At 56.0% G+C, this 24,734-nt stretch overlaps 3 protein-coding genes across 9 annotated transcripts in view; 2 read left to right on the top strand and 1 right to left on the bottom strand.

The window, feature by feature from the left end:
- Positions 1–6,395, top strand: part of PHC2 (polyhomeotic homolog 2) — a 92,670-nt gene extending 86,275 nt beyond the window's left edge. For 2 of the 3 annotated variants that reach the window (XM_053660380.1, XM_037149318.2), the window contains 3 exons: positions 621–762; positions 1,693–1,969; positions 4,979–6,395. In XM_053660380.1, coding sequence (XP_053516355.1) covers positions 621–762; positions 1,693–1,969; positions 4,979–5,133 — 574 coding nt within the window. In that variant the 3' untranslated portion in view covers positions 5,134–6,395. Of the gene's footprint in view, positions 1–620; positions 763–893; positions 951–1,692; positions 1,970–4,978 lie in introns of all 3 variants that reach the window. The other variant, XM_053660381.1, reaches the window with a different exon arrangement.
- Positions 6,396–8,940: 2,545 nt separating this feature from the next.
- Positions 8,941–19,498, top strand: A3GALT2 (alpha 1,3-galactosyltransferase 2). Of its 2 annotated transcripts, XM_037149715.2 has the most exons (6): positions 8,941–9,122; positions 13,781–13,874; positions 14,028–14,111; positions 14,313–14,402; positions 14,682–14,819; positions 17,107–19,498. In XM_037149715.2, exons 4-6 carry the CDS (start codon positions 14,335–14,337, stop codon positions 17,792–17,794), a joined length of 894 nt encoding a protein of 297 aa, XP_037005610.2. In that variant the 5' UTR covers positions 8,941–9,122; positions 13,781–13,874; positions 14,028–14,111; positions 14,313–14,334; the 3' UTR covers positions 17,795–19,498. The 2 variants fall into 2 exon arrangements, with proteins under 2 accessions (XP_037005610.2, XP_037005608.2); XM_037149713.2 differs by lacking the exon at positions 13,781–13,874.
- A 2,933-nt stretch (positions 19,499–22,431) lies between these two features.
- Positions 22,432–24,734, bottom strand: part of ZNF362 (zinc finger protein 362) — a 39,384-nt gene continuing 37,081 nt past the window's right edge. For all 4 annotated transcript variants that reach the window (XM_053660446.1, XM_037149356.2, XM_037149357.2 and 1 more), the window contains one exon: positions 22,432–24,206. In XM_053660446.1, the coding sequence (XP_053516421.1) occupies positions 24,090–24,206 (117 nt within the window). In that variant the 3' untranslated portion in view covers positions 22,432–24,089. The remainder of the gene's footprint in view (positions 24,207–24,734) is intronic.

The raw sequence follows: 24,734 nt of genomic DNA on the forward strand, positions 1-24,734 counted from the left end.
CTAGCAGCTCTGCCCAGAGGCAGCTGTTCCCCTCATGAGCCTTTGCCCAGCTTGCAAGGCTAACAGTCACAGTAAAAACCAGCACGTTGTACTGAGAGCCGACCGTGTGCGCGGACATCGGTGTACATTGTGTCATCTAACCTTCCCAACGACTCTGAGGCAGGGACCCCTGTTGTCGTCTTGATGCCCATTTGGGAACCGAGGCACAAAGGATAAGCAATTGCGCCTGGAGTCATGGAGCTGGGGGTATAGACTTGTCCGACCTGGACGCCCTGAGCACCCCCAGGCACCGAGCTCTGAGGGCCGACCAGAGTAAGCCTGTCCTCCGCCCCCCTCCCCTCAGGTGGGGCCGGAGGTCATGAGGGCACCTTTGTGAAGCTCTGCCAAGCTACTCTCTGCAGGACGGTAGACAGTAGTGTCTCGGCCCAGGTGGCGTTTGTAGTAGGGTGCGTCTGCAGCGAGTTCTCCCCCCCCCCCCCCCCGTCCCAGTCCCCGTGTCAGGTGAGGGAGTCGGGGTGAGAGTGGCTGCACCGACAGCCGGTGTGGCTGCTCTTCCTCTGCCCAAGGCCCACACGCGGTACGACGGCTCTGACTGTTTTCGTTCCCTCCGACTCTGGCAGATACAATGTGGGGTGCACCAAACGAGTGGGGCTTTTCCACTCAGACCGGAGCAAGCTGCAGAAGGCAGGGACCACAACCCACAACCGCCGCCGGGCCAGCAAAGCCAGTCTGCCAACACTTACCAAGGACACCAAGAAGCAGGTGAGAGGGCTGGCAGAGCCTGGAGCTCCATCCTCCTAAGGCCCCGCCAACTCCCCTTCTTCCCGCACCCTGAGACACCCACCTTCCTGTCCCCTGCTGACGTCAGCATGCTGTCATTTCCTGTTTCTCAGTCTACCAGGTCCAGCCTTCCTCGTGTCCCTTCATTTAGACCCATGGATGCTTACGAGGTAACTTAGTGACCTTGCCCCACCATTACCCCTCCCCTTCCAGTTTGCCTCCCTCTGTGACTTCTGGGGCCGTGGAAGCAGGCTCTCCCCTGCCTGGCTGTTCTGGTCACCTCCTCTTTTGCACAGAGGGCTAGGGGAGAAGGCAGCATCTGCATTACCCTGTCCCCACCAACCATGTTGCCTCCTTGCACTTGAGAGCACTGAGTTCTTGAAGGTCTCTACCAGGAACATGGGTGTTCATTCATTAACTTTTTTTTAGCGTCAGCCCCATGCCAGGAGCTCGGTTAGGCACCAAGGCTCCAGGTGCCCTGGAAGAGCTCACAGCCTAGTGTGCTGCTCCAGAACCTGAGGCGTATATTGCTTCTTGTTATTACTTGGTCATAAACTTCCTTAAGAATCTGATGAGAGCCATGTCCAAAATGTATATATGCAAGAAATTTTGCATGCTGTTCAAGGTGGCTCACCGACTGCCCTGAGGCCCACAGAGCCCTGGTTAAAAGCCCACAGCTTGGGGGCACAGGCACGCAGTCCGATGACGGCCCTGACGTGTGGTGCGTGCTGCGGTACTGGGAGGGGCCGGCTCTGCTCCGGCTCAGGGGGGACAGGAGAGGCTTTTTGGATTCAAAGACAGGTGGGAGTGTAGACCGAGTGGAGAGGGAAGGCAGACACACCTGCCTTCGCGAGCTGCTGTGCTGGAGACGCCAGTCCCCTGTCCTGAAGGCAGCCTCCTGTCTGCTCCCAGCCCACAGGCGCGGTACCCCTTTCAGTTACCGCCGCCCTGCAGCTCACGCACAGCCAGGAAGACTCCAGCCGCTGCTCGGATAACTCAAGCTACGAGGAACCCCTGTCACCCATCTCAGCCAGCTCGTCCACCTCCCGCCGGCGACAAGGCCAGCGGGACCTGGAGCTCCCTGACATGCACATGCGGGACCTGGTGGGCATGGGACACCACTTCCTGCCAAGCGAGCCCACCAAGTGGAATGTAGAAGATGTCTACGAATTCATCCGCTCTCTGCCAGGTAGGGCCCTGGGAAGCCCCATGCCTGCTGCAGCAGCAAGGGGTGAGGAGAAGTGAGAGACCCGCTGGGAAAGATAGGCAGTTCGGTTAATGACGTGGGTTCAGGAACAGGGGTGCAGAGGTGACACGTAAGATGGGGTTCTGCCTGTAAGAGCTCACGTTCTAGCACGGAACATGAACTATAAATAACCTTTTATAGCTGTACTTCAGTGTGTTTACTGGCACAGTACGTAGTGCGTGTGAAACGCAGAGGTGACAATGTGATTAGCCTGGCGCCCCTGCAGCAGGTTGGGGGGGCAGTCGAGTGGGAGTGTGGGAAATCTGTCAGGAACACCAGTGATGAGGAAATTTAAACTGACAGAGGACCAGGAGGCCCCTGACGGGGGAAGTGACCGCCTCGGGGAGCAGTTCAGGGCGTTCATCCATGTGAGCACGCAGTGCAGCCGGGATCGCTATGTGCCGCTGTGGCGGAGAGCAGGGGTTTAAGGGCCGGACCCCAGGGCACCATGTCGAAGCGCTCTTCTGCTTTTCCTGTCACTCTCGCCCAGCCACTGGCCGGTCCAGGTATTGGTGGCAGCCACAGCTGTCACTCAGAGATGGAGTGGGGTGCGGTGGTGACGAGCACAGACTTCTGAGTCAAGCAGCTCAGCCAAATCCCGGCTCTGCCAGTCACCCAGTGCATTCTCTGTTGCTGCACCCCAAGTATGTTACTGCAGTCACCGTGGGTCACTGTGAGGAATTAGTGAGTGGCACTGCAGGGCAGTTCTGCCACAGGGTCCCTTATGAGATTCTGATTAACGTGTTGGCCAAGGCGAGGGTCATCTAAAGGCTTGACTGGGGCTTGGGACCCTCTTCCACAGCGGCTCACTCACACGAGGCTCAGCCAGGGCATGGCCATTAGCGAGAGGCCCCCGGGTCTGCACACGGGCCTCCTCGGGGCTCTCACGCATGGACCTTCCCAAGCTGTTGTTTGCATGGGTGTTGGTCCAGGAGAGCAGGCTGGAAGCCTCTGTGTCCTCTGGGAGCTAGGCTCAGCTGTCAAATACAGTGCTGTCACTTCCACGGCATCTTACTGGTCACCCAGGTCAACCCTGTGCACTTTATGAGGGAACTCACGAGGGCATGAAAGGGAAGCAAGGATTACTGGGAGCTGTTCGGAGGCTGCTGATGTAGTTCACCTCCGGCCCTGGAGCTTCGGGAGCCTGCCTTATGCAGACACACTCGCAGCCCCACCAGCTCCTTTCCAGTCTCGTCCCATTGCAGCAGCCCTTGGAAATCCAGATCCCGTCTTCTAACTTAGGTCCAGGCACAGGTGAACCTGTTTGGGTCCAATCCCTCCAGTACACAATTCCTCAGTTTGAAGACCTGAGAGTGAACTGCTGTCAGGTTATCCTCTTCTCTCCATGAATTCCAAGGTGTGGTGGGTGGGACAGGTACAGGATAACCACTGTAGATGTGCCCGTTCACAAAGGGAAGCAACAGGGAGGACACAGCAGCCACCAAGCCACAGCAGTTCTGAAACCCAACAGGGCGTGTGGTTGCATTTCCTTGGTTAGGACTCTTCAGCCTGCAAGTGGCTCTTGGTCCCAGCCCCGGGTCATTCTTCCTGTCCTGTGAAAGCCAACCCGAGTCTACAGTGGAGCAGTGCTCTCAGCCTGCTTCCTGCTGCTTTCTGCTGCTTTTCAGGTCAAGCTACCTCTGACCCCTTCAGTTCAAGCAAGCAGCACTTCTACTAGTGCGATTCTCTTAAAACCTTTGTGGGCTTCTCATGTATCTTGTCGGGGGTTCACTTCATTAGACTAAACCAGGATTCACATATGTCTTCAAGAGAAACCTTTCTCTCCATGGGGCTTCTGCAGCTGAGGGACAGTGCCCATGGCAGTCGGGGGAGCCCTGCTGCTGACTGGAAAGGACCTATGGGCGCGTCCCTAAAACCCCTAGAGTGCCTTCTGACCAAACAGTTCTTGGAGTCTGAACAGGAGATCTGAGTGTGTCCTCAGTTCCATCTGTGGGCCGTGTTTCTGTGACCCTTGTTGCCTAGAGACCGTTCCTCAATGTTAGTATCATTTGCCATCGGCAGAGGCTGGGGACTCTCACAGAGCCAGCAGACCCTGCCTCCTCTGTGTGTAGCAGTTTTCTTGTACTTCACCTCTCCCTCTGCTTTTGTCAGAAGCGGCAGCAAGAAGCCAGGCAGCACAGTCAACGTGTTGCTAAAAGCATTAGCTGGGGCACTCAGGTCAGTAGGTACGGGAAGCTTACATGCTACCTCCAACAACAGGTTGCCGAGTTTCTCAAAGGCCATCAGAGAGAGCACCTTAGGCACTCAACTCACGCTCCCCTCACAGGCCTTCCAGCTCCCACCAGGGGTGCTCCCAAGGCCACACCCACACTTTTAGGGTTTCGTTATGGCAGCAGCCCTCTTCTAGGTACCAAAATCCACATCAGTGATCTTTATTGTGAAACAAGTCACCCTGAAACTTAATGACTTAAAACAGTAACTATCTCAGGGTTCCTGTGGGTCAGGAACGGAGAGTGGCTTAGGGGGACAGTGCTGGGCAGGGTCTCTCACGAGATCCCAGTGACGGTGTCAGCCGGGGGCTGGCTGTGCGCAGGAGGCCTCAGCCCCTCTCCACACGGGTCCCCCCGCCCCCAGAGCCTGCTTGAGTGTCCTCCCCACACAGTAGCTGGCTTCCTCCAGAATAAAAGCAAGGTGGAAGCTGCTGTGCCCTTCCTGATCTAGCCTCGTAGTCACGTGCGATCACCTCCAAAACACCTTATTGCTCCCAGGTCAGCCAGTTCGTGGAGGGGAGGGGGCCCTGAACAACTCCATGCGTGAATGAGGAGGCGGGGTATCTGGGGTCCATCCCGCAGTCCCGCTGTGTTGGACAAGCCACAAGTCATAGGGGGCGGTTGTGAGGATTAAGCAAACCAACGTGTCTGCAGTTCAGTGACTGCCGAGAGTGCAGACGGGTAGCTCTGGACGACCCTGTCTCTGGTGGTGTCTCGGCAGGCTGCCAGGAGATAGCCGAGGAGTTCCGTGCCCAGGAGATCGACGGCCAGGCTCTGCTGCTGCTCAAGGAAGACCACCTGATGAGCGCCATGAACATCAAACTGGGGCCAGCCCTCAAGATCTATGCTCGCATCAACATGCTCAAGGACTCCTAGGGCTGGCCAGGGCAGCCAGGGTTCCGGCCCAGGACGCCTCCTCCCAGCTGGACAGAGCCAGACTGACATTCCTAAGGGGCCCAGGCACGGGCCACTGGAGGGCAGGGGCTCTCCCTGCGGGGCGTGGCTGGTGAGGAGGTGTTGCCACCTCCCAATGGCTCTCAGGGGCCTTTCTTTCTGTGGGAGGGGCAGAGAGGTAGGTGGTGCAGACGATGGGGCTTTATGCTTGTAAATAATGATAGCACTGGCTTCTTCCAAAGTCCCAATACTCTAGCCCCGCTCTCTTCCCCTCTCCGTCCCCCATTTTCCCGGGGGTATATGGTCAGGGCTCCCCAACCTGAGTTGGGTTACTTCCAAGGAGAGCCGTCAAGCCTGGACCGAGGCTTTGAAAGCCCTTGCCTTCCACGTGCCTCTCCAGGCCCGGCTCACCTCCTGCTGCCAGCTTCTCCCCCTTCGGCTTGTTTCTGAAGCAGCCAGGTGTTTTCCCCCAAGCCCCCTGCAGGTGGAGAGAGAGAAGCTGGGCCCGGTTTGGCCATGCCTGCTGGCACAGACGCCTTAAACGCTGTGTGTGTGACTGTGTGACTGTGTGGGAGCCTGGACTGACAGACGGGCCCAGAGCCACCCTCTGGCATCTCCAGGTGTTTTGTAGCAGCCACTAGTGCTTTGTCCTGGACTCCACTCGGCCTTGGGATGGGGATAGAGAAGGGCCACCCCAGTGCAGAGAGGCGAGGGCAGGAAGAGGCGGCGGCTGGCGGTTCCTCTCCCGACTGGTCACGATGTCTCCGAAGCCCCTTCCCCACACTGTGAAGTCCCCCTGACTGCCCTGCTGTGTCACAAACAACATTAAGGAAGCTGCCGGTGCGAGGCCTGGTTCAGGCTGAGCCCCCTGCCCGACGGGCCCTGGGAGCCCCAGTGGTGAGGCCCAGAGAACCTCTGAGGGGAGGGGCGCGCTGGAGCTGGAGAGCCCACGACATGAAGAAGACAGCCTTCGGCCTCCCACTCCTACCCTCGGCCTCTCGAACTTGTTCGCAGCAATCAGAGCTACTGCTGAGAGGGCGGGGCAGGAAGGGCGGGGCCTGCCTCTGACCCGCCCTGCCTGTCCCCCGTAGGCTCCCGGGGGGAGAGTGGGCCTCTCCCCCGAAGAGGGTGGCCGCCTTCCTCGGCTTGTTCTATTCCCCGCTCACACCCCAGGCAGGGTTGGAAATGAAGGACTTTTTTTAACCTTTTGTTTTTGTTTTTTAAAAATAAATCTGTAAAATCTGTTTCTTCTGTGCTTTTCTTTCGGGGGGATGCCTCCTGTCCCTGCAGGTATGGGTCCCAAATGGCTCCTTCTCACCCATCAGGAGAGGGCTGGGCCTTTGGCTTGGGATAGTGTATCTTCTGCACTCCACTGGGGCCAGGCCTCTCGAGGGCTCCGAGTCCCGGCTCTCACAGGAGCAGCATGTTCTGCGTCTGTTCCTCACGTGGGTGTCTCTGGAGCGGAAGGCCCAGAGCCCCTTCAGCTCGGAGGCCCCCTTCCCAGCATCCCACTGGGGAGACAAGACACTCCGGGGCCTGGAACATCTGGACATCAAGGCAGAACCCAGGTTCTCGCCCCTAGCAGACACTTTTGGTTGGTGCTGCTCAGTGTCCAGAATGGCCCCTGGAACGGCTTTGGTTCACTCAGCACTTTCCTGCACATTTTTGGATGCTGGAATAGCAAATTATTAAAAAAGGTAACGTTGTCCCTGAAGAGGTAACACTGAAGCCATACCACGGGAGGGAAAGGGCGTTCCAGCCCCGGGCAGCTCATGCAAAGGCAGCTGTAGGAAGCCGAGGCACAGAGCAGCCAGAGGTGAGTTGGTGGGACAGGTGTGTGCGGCCAACAGTGGATTCTGTTGACTGGGCCTTGTGCTGGAAACAAGGCCTTGGTGGGGAGCAAGACGCCGCTGTACCTGCCTGCACAGAGCTTAAAATCTCCCTGCGTCTATCGGTCTACCCCAGGGGCAAGGAAGAGGGGGGCAGCTTGGCCTCCTGCTCCTTGTCTTCTCTAGGATTTTCCTTAAGACAGTGTTTCCACTTGTTTAAAACACAGGTGATAAGCCCAGGCTTCGACCCACTGAATCAGAATCTAAGAGCCAGGGTGGTGGCCCTGGAAGATCAAGTCACAGAAAGAGCCAATCCCCACATCCTGATAAGGTCTTTCCAGAAAGCCTGTTAAAATGTAATTAATACCTGGAAGGGGAGGAGAAACAAACTGCTTTATTGCAGTTCACAGATACTGTACTTTTTACAAATTAAAGGCTGGTGGCAACTTTGCCTCCAGCAAGCATTTTTCCAGCAGCACTGGCTCCCGTGCGGTCTCTGTGTCCACTCCTGGGGCGGGGATGGTGGAAGATGCTGATACGACAGCAAAGGGTTTAGAATATGACATAAACTAGTTTGAAAGTTGTGTTGTGGGTTTCAAATGCTACCCAACAGCCTTACCTGCTGGAGAGAAATTGTTTGTGAAGGGAAGAGTCATTCAGTAGGGTCTGTCAGACGGTCAAGCGTCTTATTTTAAGAAGCTGCCACCCTGATCATTTGGCAGCCATCCACCTGGGGCCAGACCCTCCACCAGCAGAGATCACAGCTCGCTGAAGGCTCAGGTGACAGTGTTTTTAGCAATATTGTCAAACCAAAGTAACAGGGTATTTTAGACACAATGGTATTGCACACTCACTAGGCTACAGTATAAACATGAATTTTCCATACACTGGGAAACCAAAAAATGCACACGACTCACTTTCGTGAGACACTGGCTTCTGTGAGAAACTCGTTCCGTGAGATACTCCCTTTCCTGCAGCGGTCAGTGCCCCCAAACCTGCCGCGTCTCCCAGGTGTCCCTGCAGCTGACAACCCAGAGGGGTGGAGCCAGGACTGGAAGGTCTGGTTTTTCCAGGACACAGGGTATGGCCGGCAGGTTGTGGGGGCCAAATGCAGAGGGCACCCGGGGAGCACTGTGGACCTCGGTTTTCCCCTTCCGGCGAGACGACGAGAGCCAGGCCCCACCTGAGGTGTGTCTGTGGACGGTGGAGAAGGAGAGGACCAAGCCTCCCGAAGGGGGACACGGTGCGGAACTGACTTAAATGGATAAACACTGGCACTGTTTCCTTACTTCAGGGGACAGGCCCCAACCTATCGTAAGTTTGAAGGGTGCATTTGTAAATATCTATTTGCTCCTGTTTACACATCACACAGAATTTTTCAAGCCTTTTTTGATGAATATTCAGAGTGTTTAATGAAATGTTTCCGACCTTCATATACATACTTCAATATGTATAACCAAAATAAAAATATCACAAAACAATGCCTACCTCTATGTCCAATATATTTTGATATTTTCTTTTCCGTTTTCTTCCTGTTCTTCCTTTCTAAATCTCGATCACAATCCACAAAACTGACTGCACAGCCCACGGATGGATCACAACCTACACTTAGAAAACCCCGCCCAGCGCCCACGTTCCAGACTGATGCCGTACCACTCTCTCGTGCGGCTCTGACATTTGCCTGGGTGACTACACCCCATTTTCCTGATGGGGGTAAAGGACTCCCCAGGGTGACCTGTCCGAGATCACAGTCGGACGGCCAGCGCCCTGTCCAGAGCTCCATGCAGACCTGGGGTCTCACCCCGACCAAACCAGAAGGAAGGGGAAGTCAGTGCAAACCAGCACCAAGCCTCTGCCAATCAGAGCCGGCCTCACCCTGGGCCACTCTCCAGGTGATTGGCCCCAAGGGGGTTCCCAGCCCCCACCCCACCCTGGGGCCAGCTTACTCCAGCAGGTGCCACTCCTAAGCAAGTCCCACTAAAGGCAGGTCATCCCTGCCAGCTCCCGTGGGTGTGGTTCCAGGTGGCCTGTGACCGCTTTGTCCTGGTCACCAGAAACAGGTTGTTTCCGGCTCTGAGCCGAGCGAGCTCTTGGAAGGCTGTCCCGCTGGCCTCTCGACATGGCTCTCAAAGAGGGACCTAGGTGAGTGGGGGCACTGCCGCTGGGGTGGGGAAGCTGGGTGGGGTCACCAAGACGGTCCGGGGAGAAGGAGACTCTGAGAAGCAACATGGCCAAAGGGCAGGGATAGCAGGGAAGATCTGGGAGAACGTGCAGCCTGTGGGGTGCTGGGTAAAGCGTCTTTTTGCTTTAACTCTGAGCCCCTTGATGAGCCAGAGAAAGAAGACCTTGGGGCTGCACCCCCCACTGTAACTGAGAGGTCTCTATACTCCCCTGGGAGTAACTGTCCAAAATGGAAATTTGTTCCCATTTAAGACCTGATGACTGATCTTTAATGCCTTCTTGAAAGGAAGGAGGGAACAGGGCAAGGGGGTGAAGGGGCGTCCTTTAGAAAATACCTGAGAAAACTACGTGGAGGGACAGATGAGGCAGAGGCCTTGTGCACTAAGGGCTGCCAGCCCAGGGCATGGAAAGGGCGGCAGGAGCTGGCCGGTGCCTGCTGCAGACTTGGGTCTCAAAGCCCTCCCGGACCTGACAGTGTGAGCCCACTGGGGCCAGCTCTGCCTGGCTGCCCCAGTGGAGGCCCAGTGCCCACGATAAGCATCGGCTTGTCCTACCCTGGTTGGCAGGGTCCTGACGGCAGTGAGAGCAGAGAGAAGCCCGCTCCACCCTTTTCCTGCCCCACAGCACAAATGGACTCCCCTCCCAGGCAGCTGTGCTTCTGAGCCGGGGAGGCCCTGGTGCGGCCAGACCCGCAGGAGCCCAGCGTGCAGCTGGGGAGTGAGGAGGGAGAGAGGCTTTTGCAGGAGAGATGCTGACCTGCAGAGAACATGCGGAGCCTTGGGAGGAGCCACGCCTGTGGGGGAATAACAACAGGACCCTTGGAAGACGAGCCTCATGGCTGAGTTGAGGCCAGGTCATCGGTAGCCCCAAATGCCAATACTCTGGCTTGGGAGTTGGATCTAAGTTCAACCCTCAGCTCCAACACTTAATACCATATTTTGCCGTGTATAATGAGCACTGTTTTGCCCAAATTTTTTAAGGAAAAATAAGGATGCACATTATGCGTGGGTATAATGATTACGTATCATGGGTATATAATCCCGTGTATAATGCGCACAAAAACGTGAGTGCACACTACATGGTGAAATATGGTCGCTGTGTGACCCTGAGCAACTGATTAACCTCTCTGAGCCACAGTTCCCTCCTTCATAAAGTGGAGGTAACCACAGCATCTTCTTCAAGGGGTCATGGTCCAACTTCCACAGGAGAGGGATGTAAAACTGTCGGCCAAGACAGTGGAGTTTTAAGTGCAAAGGTGAAACTCTCAGTTGAGGAAAGGGAATGAAGAAAAAGAACCCAATGATTACCTCATTACTTTACTGAACAAATAATTATTAATACCACCAAACCATGAGGCTGCAGGCTGCAGATCTGGCACCGAGAATCCAAAGTCTAATACAGCAGAAAACACATGGCCTAGCAGGGCAGCCAGTCACAGGCCAGTCTGGAAAGTGCCACAGCAGAGGTCTGCACAGGGGGGGCCCTGGAGAGAGCAGGTGTTGGCCGGGAAGGTCAAGGAAGGCGTCTGAAGGGAGAAGCCGGGTATTGGGGAATGATCGGGAGCTTGGTGGTGGCCGACGAAAAGAGCAATCTGGGCAAAGATGTGGAGGTGAGAGGCCACAGAGTCAAAGCAAGTCCAGGACGCTTCACAGGATGCAGGCCGGGAGGACAGCTGCAGGAATCTACTTGGATGAGAAATGACGAGGCAGGAAGAGCTCAGTGGGGTGAACAGGAGGGAGCTTAGGTCTCTACGGAGGAGACAAATGCAATGGAGCTTGGTGAGGTGGCTATAAGGACAGGGAGAATGGGTCCCACTTGAGTAACAGTCATGGAGAACGCAGAAGGAAGAAGACATCAGGGGAAATGCAAAATGCAGTTTGGGAAGCCCTGAGTCTGAGGTGTCCGCAGGACACCCACATTGTTCCAGGACACACGATGCCCAAGTCCAGTGCTCAGCAAGGGGCTGCACCAGACACAAAGACTTCGGAGTCACTGGTGGAGAGAAGCCAAGGGGTGAGAAAAGGCGCCTAGAGAATCCTAGCTGAGTTGCAAATGACAAGAAGGGCAAGCCATGCACAGGTGAGCCAGGAGGCTTGGACTGGAACACAGCGGGGAGCACAAGAGAGATGGCAGGAGCCAGATAGAGGGAGCTTCGCAGCCCAGGCCCCAGGTTTCCTTCTAACAGCAGTGAGAAGTCACTGGAGAATGGAGTGTTGGGGGGCAAGAGCAGAAGCAGGGAGGGTGGAAGGGGTGCTACGAAGGGTATCCGGACAGTGGCCTGGGGTGCAATGAGAGGGGTGAGGTCACACGTGTTTGCGCCGGTGTTTGTGGTCGAGTCCACGGGGCTTGCTGGTGGACTGCATGTGGGGCGCGAGAGACAGGAGGAATCAAGGCTCCCGGGCCCTCGGTGTGAGAAATGGGGCACATCACTGCAACGGCCCTTCCCAGGATGCAGGAGACCCCAGTGGGGAGCAGGTTTCTGAGGAAAATCAAGAGTCCCCCTCTGGCTGACTTTGAGATGCTTGCAAGATATCCAAGTGGAGAGATCGGGGGCACCGACCCCCCACGTGTCCTCTGTGGCTATACCAGTGAGGCCCAGATCAGCCCACCAGAGGCCCCAGGCCGTGATTAGGCCCCCAGAGCCCTTCCCAGAGGGAAGTCTGATGTGGGGCATGGACCTCACAGGAGACGTTTGGTCACTTTTGCACACTTGTTTCCTTTTCATGGACCTCCATCCCCACTCCCCTATCTTCTTTGCTTGGATTCCTTCTAATTCCTCAGGCCCTAGCTTAGAGGTCACCTCCTCCAGGAAGCTTCCCTGACTTCCCACCTGCCAGGGTGCAGGTGACAGGTGACACTCTCCAATTTGCCCTCAGAGCATCTCGTATTGTATCCATCACAGCCTTCATTGGGCGGTGTTCCTTCCATTCACCCGTCTGCTGCTGACGACTGACCCGTCCCCTCCCCCCTCAGCCACCCCCCTTCCTCACACCGCTCCCTGAAGGCAGGCCCGTGTGTGACTCCCCCCTGACACCCGGACCCAGCACAGCACTTGATTGTGAGCTCGTACCCCACAAATGTGGTCGAGTGCACGAGTGAACAGAAACCGGGGAAAGCCTGGACGCGTAACCCTCTTCCACACTGAAGACGCCCCCTCCGCACAGACCCCCAGAAGCAGGAGTCGCTGGCTGACACGGGAGGGTCAGGGAAAGCTTCCGCTCTCAGAGCCAGGCAGCTTTCCGAAGGACGGCGGCGGCACACCGCACCGGGCGGGCCGGCCTGAGCGCGCCTGTCTCACTGCACTCCTGTGCTGTGGCCGGTGCTGTTCCTTGTTAAAATGTGCACATTTTATAGGCAAAACATGCCACCTCGTTCTAATTGGTAGGTCTTTGATGACTCGGGAGGGTGGACGTTTTTCCATGTGCGATCACTAAATGCACTTCTTTGAGGATTTGCCTGGTCGTGTGACGTGGAAACTGTGGAGGCGGGTTGGCATTTCGTGAGAGGTTCTCGGGGGCTCTTTGGGGGGTAAGCGTAAGCACAGGATGGTCCTGGTGAAGGACGGGCAGACGGGGTTCCTGTGGGGGCCGGAGGCACAGGGGGCAGGGAGGGAATAATAATATTATCATCACTAACTCTCTGTTCAGGGACAGTGATAATTTACTGAGCTATCTCTATGTGCGTGGCCTTGTTCAAACCAGTTAGCGCATAGTAACTCCATCACCGTGACAGCCCTCTGAGGTGGGTGTTCTTGTTATATCTGCATTTTACGGATGAGGAGATGAAAGGGCGGATATCAAAAACCTTGCTGGTGCCCAGACAACTAATAAGTGGGGGAACTGGGATTCGAACCCAAAGGCCTGGCCCCAGTGTCCATGCTTCTCACCACACGGGCCCAGCCTCTCCAGAGACAGGGGTGCACAGCAGGGGTGGGGAGAGCTGGATGAGACCCCCAGAACTTACTAAGATTCTCAACTTTTGAGGCTCTTCCTGGATACCAACCAGCCATCAACCAATCCCAGAGTCCACCTCCCCTGAGCCGAGCCCTGCTGGAAGAACCCAGCCCGGTGACCAGAGCCATGACAGACACACAGTCCCTGACCACAGCTGCCCTCCATGCGGCCCAGCAACTCATCCTTAGGTCCCAGACAGCTGTCACCCTCCAGCCACCAAGCCACAGACCGCCCTGCCGCCCCTCCCACACTCTTCCCCCATCCAAGTCAGCCCCAGCCCCTTCCCCGAGTGAGCACCCCACACCTGATGTGACCGACCCCAAACCTGCTTGGGGCCATGCACCCCAGCACTACTGGGGAAAGCAAACAATATGCACCAAAATGCTCATCAGAAGAGACCTGGTCAGGTAAACTACACTATTGCCAATCACTGTAAAAAAGGGTAAGGCTGCACTTTAAGTACTCAGATGGAATAACCTTGAAGACGTAACACTCGGCAGAAAATGCAAGGTGCAAAATGGCATGGCATGTCTACAGAGCTGTCATTGCGGGGAGGAGGAGGAGGCAAAGACCATTACAGAGCAAGGAGAGAAAAAGAAAGGGGGAGGGCTGGGATGGGGGAGAGCATCCGCTACTGTGTTTGCCACATTGCTTGTCGGTGCACAGACTGTCTGGGAGGACACACAGGACACTGGTGACACTGGCTGCCTCTGCGCAGAGAAAAGACCCTGCCCTGCACATATCCGTGTGTCTGCACCAGGTGAAGATAATATGTTTGATTGCAAAAAAAAGTAAAACGAAACATTAAATTGCACAAATAATTTCTCATATGTACATATAGATATCTTTGTGTATATAAATATAAACATAGGTATAAAGAGTATGTTGCCGATGCCCCTCCCCACCCCCCCAGGGCCTGGAAGAGAATCTTCTGGAGGCTGATCCTACTTGCAGTTGGCTTCTCAGGGCTGCTCCTGTACGGGTTCCCTTCAGTCAGGTACAGCCCTTCCCCCAGCACTCCAGGTGGGTCCCCCGGGGCAGGATTAACGGGAATCTTTCCAAGTGCTTCCCTGAGGGATGGAGGGTGGCGGCCATCCCAGCCCCTACGTGTTCCGTGGACTCTCCCTCCTTGTAAGGAGCAGAGCAACAGGCTCCTGAGCAGGCTGGCACACCCCTCACCACTGCCCCTGCCCAACAGGTATCTGGAAACCTTCATCCCCATGGGCACCTGCCCTCTGTCCAGAATGTCCCTGCTGAGGGACAACTTCTCGGGTCTCCTGCGTCTCTGGTAAGGAGATACTGTCCCTCCCACTCCAAGATTGCCCATATTCCCTACAGTACGAGCTCCAGAGTCGCTGCCCTCCTCACAGCCCCCACCCTGGCAGAGCCAGGTGGTCCACCCAGCAGCCCAGCAGGTCACACATCTCTCCACCCTGTGTATTAGTTCTGGACTAGGAACAGGGTATGCCCCACCTGCAGGTCCCTAGGGCCCAGCATGGGGAGATGGCAGTGAGCTTCACCAGGTGGGTGGGTGAATGGACCTATCTCTCATCCCTGCCCTGGCCAGGGCCCGACCGGAAGTCCTGACCTGTACCTCCTGGGGGGCCCCCATTATTTGGGATGGCACTTTCGATCCAGATGTGGCCCAGCAACAGGCTATACAGCAGAACCTCACCATTGGGCTGACTGTCTTTGCCGTAGGCAGGTAAGGCCTTGGGAGGAGAGCACTGCTGTCCCAGCAGGGCGTGGGAGGGCGTGCATGTGGTACGGGTGAGGTGGCGCCCTGTTCCCTCTGCCGAAGGGCCCCAAGGTGATTCGGAAGGCAAAGACAGCACCCTGGTCCCAGGGTGAGAACAGGACCACCCTTCTCCTTTCTGTCCTTCCTGGACACCAACACTGTGAGGCCACCACCCCCCCACCCCCCAGTGCAGGCAGCCAGGGGCTCAGAACCACGTCCTAGAAAAACCCTGCCCAGGGGCTGGTGGTCCATCTGGAAGCATCGGGTCTGTGGTGAGAAAACGATGGCGTCTTTCAGGTGAGGATGGTGAGACGAGGGGGCAACTGAGTGAATAGAGGAAAGGGCCCACCTGCGGAAAGTGCCCACTGGAGGTCAGTGGCTAGATGCAGGAACAAAGTAAGGGGAGCAGGAAGGCTTGGCAACAAGACTGATGGAGGAAAAGGGGCTGGGAGCCGAGTGGTTCCGCAAGGCAGTGAATCTGAGCTGGGCAGGAGGTGAAGAAAGGAGGGGACACTGAGAAAGGGATCCAGACCTGAGCACTCAGTGGGGCAGGACTGCTAGGGAGGGCATCGCCGAAGTGGGCTGGAAGGGTGGGGGGCACTCAGAATGGGGCAGACTGGTGATGGTGACCAGGCCAAGGGAGCAGACACGGGGGCAGGTGACCGAGGCGGGCAGAGGACAGAATCACTGCAGGAGAAGAGGCCAAATGGGGACTGGGGGACCCCAGACATGGAAAAGGAGCTGGAGAGCTAGGTGGAGAAGAAATCCCAGGGACACTGTCATCCCCACTGGGGATGGCAGGGCTGTCCGAGCCAGATGTCCACCTTCCAGATGCAAAGGGGACTCCTGGATGAGAGTGGAGATCAGATCCTGTGGCCCTAAGCATGGTGCACAGAGGTAGAATGCAGGGCAGTTAAAGGAAAAGTCTGTAACAACGGAAGAGACTGCTTTGGGAATAGAGAGTTCTGCATCCAGGAAGAGGTATCAAAATTGTGGGAAGGAATTCTGTCATCAGGTACCCCAGAGTTCCTTCAGCTCCTACCCCCACACTGCAGAAGGGACAGAAAGCCAGGAGGGCTCCCAAGGGGGCAGGGGGGCAAACAGGACCAAGGGCTGACCCATGGGCCAGGTGGGCAGCACTGCTGGCCTCTCCCAGCGCATTGGTGCCCCTACTTCTGTTCTCGATACTAAGTTGGGTGTTCTGCACCAGCCCTAGGGGTCATCCCGAAAATCCAGGGCCTTGGGATCCTGAATTCTGAGATTTTGTGAGTATAACACCCTGGGATGCTGAGGCTTCCAAGGTCTCTGATTCCAATCCCTCATACACCTACCAGGAACAGAGTAAGTACAGGTGAAGGTTCAAGCTCCAAGGCCAGTCTGAGTTCAAATCAAAGCTCTGTGACTCACCAATGCTTGCAGCAGCTCCCCAGTTACTACAGCTCTTCATTGCTGTTTCCTCCCCTGAAAAAATAGAGATGATAAACGGTGAGGACTAAATGCAACAATGTACATGGACTTAGAACACTGTCTACCACATGCTGCACGTTCAGAGACATTAGACATTATCACTCTTCTTTCAGAACCCTGGGATGCCAAAGTCTGTTAATACAAAGTTTCTGATAGTACAAACTTTCTGGTTATCTATGCAAGGAATGACCACAACCTTGGGGACTTAAAGCAACAACATATTAGCCTCATAGCTCATGATTTTGTGTGCCAGGAATTCCAATGGGGCTCCACAGAAGTGCTCCTCACTGCTCCCCACTGTCTGGGTCTCCACGAGGGCAGCCCACTGCTAACGACCGGAGGAGCACCTCTCCCCACATGGCCTCTCCGCATGGCTAATTTGGGCTTCCTCACATCGCTGCCACATCCAAATTCGGCGGTTTACATAAGCAAAGGCCCTGAGCCCTAAAGAGACAGAGGCTAACGCTGCCAGCCCTTCCAGGGCCAGCACAGCACCACTTCCTTGGGAGAGCTGAGTTCCAGGGAGGGAAGGCAGGGCCCTGAGGGCAGGGGTGGCCAACCCTTTCCAGTCATCTTTAATTTGTTTGCATGATTCTGGGATTGCAGTTTTCAAGAGCTCCAGTCCCACTGGAGGTTGCAGGATTACTAGAACCGAGGGGCTGAATGAGGAGGAGCAGGAAGTCCGAGTCGGGGAGGGGAGGCCGAGGGAGCGGAGGGGCTTCGGAGGGCGGCCCCTACCCCTGAGGCACCCCGGCCAGGGTGACTCCCAGCCCGCCCCGCCCCGCAGGTACCTGGACAAGTACCTGGCGCGCTTCCTGGAGACGGCAGAGCGGCACTTCATGGTGGGCCAGCGTGTGGTCTACTACGTGTTCACTGAGCGCCCGGCCGCCGTGCCCCGCCTGCCGCTGGGCCCAGGCCGCCGGCTGCGCGTGGAGCGTGTGTCCCGCGAGCGGCGCTGGCAGGACGTGTCGATGGAGCGCATGCGCACGCTGCACGCGGCGCTGGGCGGCCGGCTGGGCCGCGAGGCGGACTTCGTGTTCTGCATGGACGTGGACCAGCACTTCAGCGGCGCCTTCGGGCCCGAGGCGCTGGCCGACTCGGTGGCGCAGCTGCACGCCTGGCACTACCGCTGGCCGCGGCCAATACTGCCCTACGAGCGCGACGCGCGCTCGGCCGCAGCACTGGCGTCGGGCGAGGGCGACTTCTACTACCACGGCGCCCTGTTTGGGGGCACAGTGGAGGCGGTGCGCGGGATGACGGCGCACTGCGCGCGCGCCCAGGAGCAGGACCGCATGCGCGGCCTGGAGGCGCGCTGGCACGACGAGAGCCACCTCAACAAGTACTTCTGGCTGCACAAGCCCGCCAAGGTGCTCTCGCCTGAGTTCTGCTGGAGCCTGGAAATAGGCCGGCGGGCCGAGATCCACCACCCGCGCCTGCTCTGGGCGCCCAAGGAATATGCTCTGGTGCGCGACTAGGAACCAGGGCCAAGCCTCGCCCCGCCTGCAGGATGGACACTTTGGGCCCTGGGAGGATGTGGAGTGGCCAGAGCAGCAAGGATAGACCCTGAAGCCATCAGGGATCCTTCTGGAAGCAGTATGGCACTCTGGAGGACAAGGAGAGACGGGACAGAAACAGCTCTGCCACCTCCTGCATGTGGAAGGAGGCCGCCCTGGCCTTTGAGAGTTTTGTGTTGGTCCCAGCCTCTGAGCAAGGTAGTGGTTGGACCTGCGCATGTGGTTCTTTCGTGATTGCAAGATGCCCTTCGGCAAAAACCCATCAGGACACTAAAGAGAATAAAGGTTCATTATTTACAGGACCCAGAAATTACACAGCACACCTGGGGCCACACGGCAAGGTCTAAGGGGAGAGGGTGAGCCCGGGGTTCCGCTTTTATCGGGATCCAAGCCAGGCTTCTAGGGTTTCGTGGACTCTTTTGGTGAATTCAAAATATGAGAGCAGAAATGTAAAGCTCAGGAAGAGAAAAAAACCAGGTGGCCAGAGGTGTCTAGTTACTGTAATCAACCGAGATCTCTCAAACAAAGGATCCTCAAGTGGGGGGTGGGGGGTGGCCTGGTTCTCTGTAGTCGGGAGGCTGGCAGTGTATTTATTGGAGATAACTCTCTTTGAAGTGACTTCGTTGGCAGTCAAAGCTTAAATCAGGCACTACAAAAAAGGAAAAGAAAAAAAAATAGGCAGGGAGCTTCTCACTTGGAAGATCTCCTTTTCCTCATTTTCAACCGGGACTGGGGCATACAGACCATTCACCTCTGACCTTCCTGACTTCAAGGGATGCCTCCTAAGGAGACGTTTTAGCAACTACACCCTCCCCCTTGTCAGGAGGAGACTGAGGCACAGAAGGGAACGTAACTGCCTGAAGCCACAGAATCTACAGGAGCTTGTGAGGTTAGCCCATCAGACCAAATAAAACTGCCTGGGGGCACGAGCCACAGAGGGAGAAACACGGGTGGCTTTGACTGTCACCTCCCCCACGCTCAAGCATCGCTTGCACATATTTAAGTAATACTATTGCAAATGAAAAGGGGCTGTGCAATAAGCAGCGGGCACATGGCAGGCCTGACAAGCTCAGCAGCCACATACATGCCTGACCGGGCGGTCCCTGGTGGGCAGTCACAGCCCAGGCCTAAGGCTTCTTCAGCAAAGTCAGTCTTTACCTCCAGTGAGCCCTGTCCACTGCTCTTAGGTATCTAGGGCAATGTACCTTCGAGCTGTCAGAGCGCTTTTCGTTTCTGTTCCCCTCAAAGGCACAGCCGCGGGCACCGAGCACAGAACGCCACCAGAAGCCCCCTGTGTCATCTTGTTCCGTGCACACCATCTCCCTGTGCTGTCCACGCTCAGTACTAACTCTCCTGCGCCCACCGATGTACAGTTCTGTGTTTCCCCACTTTGCTTGTTATCCAGTCCCAGAGATGTCCTCACCTTGCGTTCTCCCACCTCCCTAATCTCCCACCAATGGATTGCATGCACCCTCCTTCCATTTTTCCCCCTTGGATTCTAAATGCATAAAAGGAACCGAAAAACTGCCTTTCTTCAGAGTATTTTCTCAATCTTCTGAGATTCTGCTTTCAGGCATGTCTTTAAAATTGGGCTCAGATATACCTTTATAAGACTTTTCTATAGGCCGGGAGTTCCTTCTGTTGGTATTATAATAAAATAATTATTCCAACATATCCTTGTGGCCCTTTTCTCTGGAGAGTCAAAGTCCACGAAAACGTCATTTCCTTGTTGCTGGGGTTCATGGTTCTGTTTGGCCACAGTATCTAGGAGAGAACTTTTCTCATCCATGACTCCTGGCCAGACTCCTCATCCTCAACAGGTGAAAATGCAGGCTCCCAGTAGGAGCATGAAGTCAGCAGGTCCTCCAGGAAAGGTGGTCACAGAGCCAAGGAGACGGGAAAGGTGCCTGCTGGGAGCCCCCAGCCCCTGTCTGACAGCTGGGAACACCAAGACCGGGGAGGGTGGGACCTCACACCAGGCCTCCTGAGTCCTGTGTGTGCTGTTCTCACAGACTTGCATTTTTACAGCCTCCACTCTTCCCAGGTAGGATAGCAGCGCCGCCTGGACACCAATCCTGATGATGTTTACAATTGAGTCATTTTTACAAGCAAGTTCCAATAATGTGAAATAAAATCTATCTCCCCCCTCAACATCGCTGCAAGTTTCCCTAGTGCCTCCTACCTGAACTAGAGAAGCAAAACCCAGAAGGCCTTTTGACCTCTGGAGTGTGCCCAGGAACAGGTCACTGCGTGATGACTGTGATCTGGCACCTCCCTTCCCCTGAGACCTGCCCCCATCTTACCCTAGGACGTCCCCTAAGGGTCACACACTCGACCCTAGGGCACTAGAGACTTGAGCATGCGCAGGTAAGGCCTGGGTGGGAATTAGCTGCCCTTCTAACTGTGTGTGCCTACAGGCAGATTCCTCACCTTTGCAGGGTCTGTTTCCTCCCACACAATGGGGATGCCGGGCGCCCCGCCTGCAGGGGTTGTGGGGCTCCAGGAAACGACTTTTCTTCTCCCCCTCCCATTCTTCTCCCCCCCCCCCCCCAGCCTGCCCTTCGCTGGCAGGTTCATGGAGTCAGAGCTGCACTTACTGGGTACTTTCTAAGTTCTCCGCACAGTTCTAAGCATTACACATGTATCAATTCATTTAATTCTCACATCCTCCCTATAAACTGGTGACTATTACATCCCTCATTTAAGCATGAGAAAATCAGCACAGAAGGATTAAGTACCTGCCCAAGGTTACACCACTAGCAACCAAATTCACTGATGTGAGAACAAGCAGGAAATTAAACCTGGCCAGAAGGTAAGAGACTGAAAGCTGGGAGCCAAGGTGCCACTGGCTCTTGGTGTCCTCTGGCCATCACTGTTGGGCTCTGCCTGCTGCATCCTCCTCCCTATGTCTGGCCCCACACAGCCACCCAACCCCTAGTCCACAGGGTTTGCCCGTGCAGGTGCCCACCATCTCCTGACTCGTTCTTAATTCACGGAACCTCCAGGAATGGAGGATCTGACTGAAGAGTCCGCCAGGGCTGTGCTGGTAAATGTTTTGGCAACTGGCTCTGGGGAAAAAGCAAGCCCCAACCTGCAGGGATTTACACCAGCATGTAAATCCCACCGTGGTGGGTCTCCAGCTCTCACCAAGTGCAGAGTTCAGAAGAGGTGCGCACAGCCCACTCCCTGGGGCCAGTGCTGCCAGCACAGCAGGTCCCTGAATGACACTTCGGCCCACGTCACTACCATGTAATGCTGATGAGAACGCAGTGTGAACTAAACTTGTTTTTCTATCAGTTAGTCTCTAGTAAAATTAGTTTTGTTATATGTTGTTTCACTTAAAGTCACAGAACCTAGCACGATGTTAAATGAGGACTTCACTGTACACACCACGGGCACCACTGGGGCCACTGGTCCAGGAGTCAAGGTGCTGAGTCAGGTGGCCACCCCTGGCCCACGGGCTGTGCCTGGGAGTCACGTGATGGAAGATGGCCAGAGCCCGCCCCCTGGCCACGCAGGCTGTGGGAGGTCAGTTTCGGAGAGAAAGGTGAGTCCTATGAGAAGTGAGGGTACTTCACACGTGTTCTTGGCTGCTCCTGTGTGGCCCACTGTGACAATAACACATCCTGGTGTCCTCCGGGGAGATGGTCCTCAGATGCGGGCTTTGCCCTCTGCTCCAGGTGCAGAGCACCGGCGCTAGGCCCAAGCCAATCACGGACAGACATTCTGGTCACGTGACAGATTCAGGGCTGCTGCCTAACCCCGTGCAAACCAGGAAGACCCAAGTGGGCTTTTGCTGGGACTTCTGGGAGAGACAGAGGCTTGACTTTGGGAACCTGGGGGCAGTGAGGCTGGAGCTGCTGACTCCACAGAAGCCGGAGGGTAAAGCTGACTGGGGACAAAGTCAAGTGGAGCCCTGAAGCTGACCTGACCCTGCAATGTCATTAAGCCAATAAATCCTCATTTGCATTGAGCTTTCTATACCTTGCAGCTATGAGTCTCCCACACACAAGGACTTCAAGGGCTGGGAGGAGTTCCCAATGGTGAACCCAGTGACTCAGGACTAAGTCACTCCTACCTCTTCCATATCGCCTAGCACGGGGTCAACCTTGATAAACTTTGAGTGAATTAATTCCTGCATCTCTCTCCTAAGCAATCAAAACATTGACCTCCGTGGGGTAAAGCACACCAAAGGGACTTCTTGGCCCCTCAATCACAGGAATAGCCTCACGAGTCAGGGCATCCGTGATGGTCCCCCAAAGAGGGGCAGGGCACCTGGACACAGCTGCCCTTCTGGAAGAGGGGGCAGTGATCCTCACTGGTGAACCCCATGTGTCTAAAAAGGCTTCCGAATCAGGCAGACCTGGGCTAAATTTATGTCCCTTAACTGCAGCATTCGGCAAAATACCTCTCTTGGTTTGCTGCCCTCTTCATAGAGGGCTGGGAGGGCACCAAGCGCTCAGCTGGGCAGGCTGGAGTGAGACCAGCCCACAGGGAGCTGCTCTTTCCCTTCCTGCCTGAGTCTGGGGGCAGGGGAGGGGGAGGGGAGCCGTGGAAAGGCGCCCCCCCAGCACAGAGCACACCACACATGGCCGCCGCCCGGGTGCAGGTACAGTTTATTCTTCACAACAGAGAAATACAAAGAGCAGAGGGTTCGGAATTCCTTTGTGTCTTGCCCCCTTTAGTGTTTTCCCCCACGTTTGATTTTTTTTTACTCCCCACCCCTTTTCTTAAATATAATGCAAACTTCTTTCCTGAAGCGTTGAGGGGCGCCTGCACTCACCTCCCTGCCACCCAGATGCAGACTGAGAAGCCAACAGACTGTTTTCTCTTTTTTAATAAGGTAACTAGTTCTAAATACGGTGGCCTGCAGGTCCCGCAGAAAAAGCAAAGGGTGTTGACAGTATGTATAACAGCGTATTTACAGGGTAGTAACATGCGGACAAAAGCTACAATACTGAGTATCAGACGACGCAAGTCAAACAAAGGGGTGGGGGCGGGGGCAGAGAACCCCGTGGGAAAAGAAACCCCAGGAAACGTTAAACTGGTAAATCAATGGTGAGTTAAGGCTTAAAAAGTGTATAAAAATAACACAGTTAATATTCAAAACGGAACTCCAGATACAGAATATATAGATGAGTTTCTGTCTAGTTTTCTTTTTTTTTTCCCGGGGGAGGGAGGGGACTTCTCCGGGCTCTGTACATGGTTCCTATATACACGGACACGCATGGCTTTCAGATTGGGGTGTGCCTGTGGGGGCTGAGGGCAGGGGCTGCTCCTGGGGACCCTCCTTTTTGAGGATCCCTTCCCTGCCCAGGGGCCTAGGGCCTGGGCTGGGGGTTCCCCCTCCATGGCAGGGAAGACAACCCCTCCCTGGGAAGTACCCCATCTGGAGGGAATTATGGAGGGGGTGCTAGTCCCAGACCCACTCCCTCCCCATCCCCTGGCCCACAGTCTGGGACGGCAGGAGAGGTAGGCAATAGGTTTCCTGGCCAGCACCGAGGTAGACTGGGGTGGTCCGAAGGGCAGCGGGGGGCCAGGTCTTACCCAGCCCACCCCCACTCCGTTTCCCTGGGCCGGCGCCCAGCCCAGCCCAAGCTGCACCCTTTGGTCCTTCGGCTCTCCCGGCGGCCCGTCTCTCGTTTCGCCTCCTGAGGCCTGGGTAGCTGCTGCCTCCCTCTGGTCAGTGTTGCCCAGGGTGCAGCTCAGGGCCCCAGCTGGGCACCCAAGACGAGTGGCTCACTCTAGCTGCCTCCTGCCCCTCCCAGTAGGGGCCCCCTTTGCAGTCCAGAAACCCAGGCCCGGGCCTTCCCTCCAGACTAAGGCCATGGCAAGAGAAGTTCCCACGCTGCCCTCTGGTTCTCTGTGTCCATCTGTCCGACTCTTTTCATTTCTCGGTCTTAGCAGCACCAACTTCTTGGCCAATAAATATCTTTTTTGTTATTTCCAAAACAAACTAAAAATAAAAAATAAAACAGTGAAGCAAGTGAAGGGTGGGGGAGAAAAAGAAAACCCAACACAGAGGTTCAAAGTGCTCTGAGATTGTCTTTGGATGCCACCAAACAGTCCAGAATCTTGCAGTTGGCCTGGCCACCCCCGGAGCTAGACCGGGCAGGGCTTCTGCGGCCCAGGCTTTCTGGAAGGTCAGGAAGGTCATGAGAGAGCTCGGCTGTTCCTGGAGGGCCCTGGAGGGGGGCGGGGCCTGGTGCTGCCTGGGTCTGTGTCTGCCAGAGGGCAGGGCGGCGCCTGGGTCGGCTCAGATGAGGGAAATTCGCACCGGGATGCCGGGGGACTCCGTCCTCTGGGGCGAGTGATGGCTCACCAGATGCTCCACCACCGTGTGTTTGGACATGTGCTTCATCAGGTAGGTCTCCTGTGGGCGGGGGTGAGACTCAGAACATAAAACCAACAGAAGGTGGCAAGGGAGGCAGAAGAGGCTGCAGTTCCCCCAAGTGGCCACTGGAGGGCTCCTTGGCAGGTGGGCCAGCTAGTAGTGAGCAGCCACAGCTGTGGGGGGCAGATAGGCATCTATCTATCTGCATGGGTTCCAGGGATGCTGCATGGCAGGCCTGGGGGCTGGCTCACTGACCAGGGTCTGAGCCCATGGAGTGTTAGCTGTCGAGCCAGCAGGTCAGGATCGCCCTCAGCTGTGCCTACCTGGAACTCCATAGGACCAGGCCAGCTGCCATTTACTGGCTGGCTGGTGCTCCCCGTGAAGGTGGAGTAGCAGGCCTGGATTTGAGCCTAGTTCTGGACAAGTCATCTCACCTCTCCAAGCCTCAGCTTCCTCTGCAAGCAGGACTGGGGCAGAAACAATCTCGAAGCGTTGCTAGGGTGATGTGGCTAAAGCTCTTAGTATGCAGAGTTGAGGGACCCCAGCCTCTGTACCCCCACATTCTGT

Source organism: Artibeus jamaicensis, unplaced genomic scaffold (genome assembly GCF_021234435.1).
Source record: "Artibeus jamaicensis isolate MK-2021 breed Jamaican fruit bat unplaced genomic scaffold, CSHL_Jam_final scaffold_847, whole genome shotgun sequence".
NCBI classification, from domain to species: domain Eukaryota; kingdom Metazoa; phylum Chordata; class Mammalia; order Chiroptera; family Phyllostomidae; genus Artibeus; species Artibeus jamaicensis.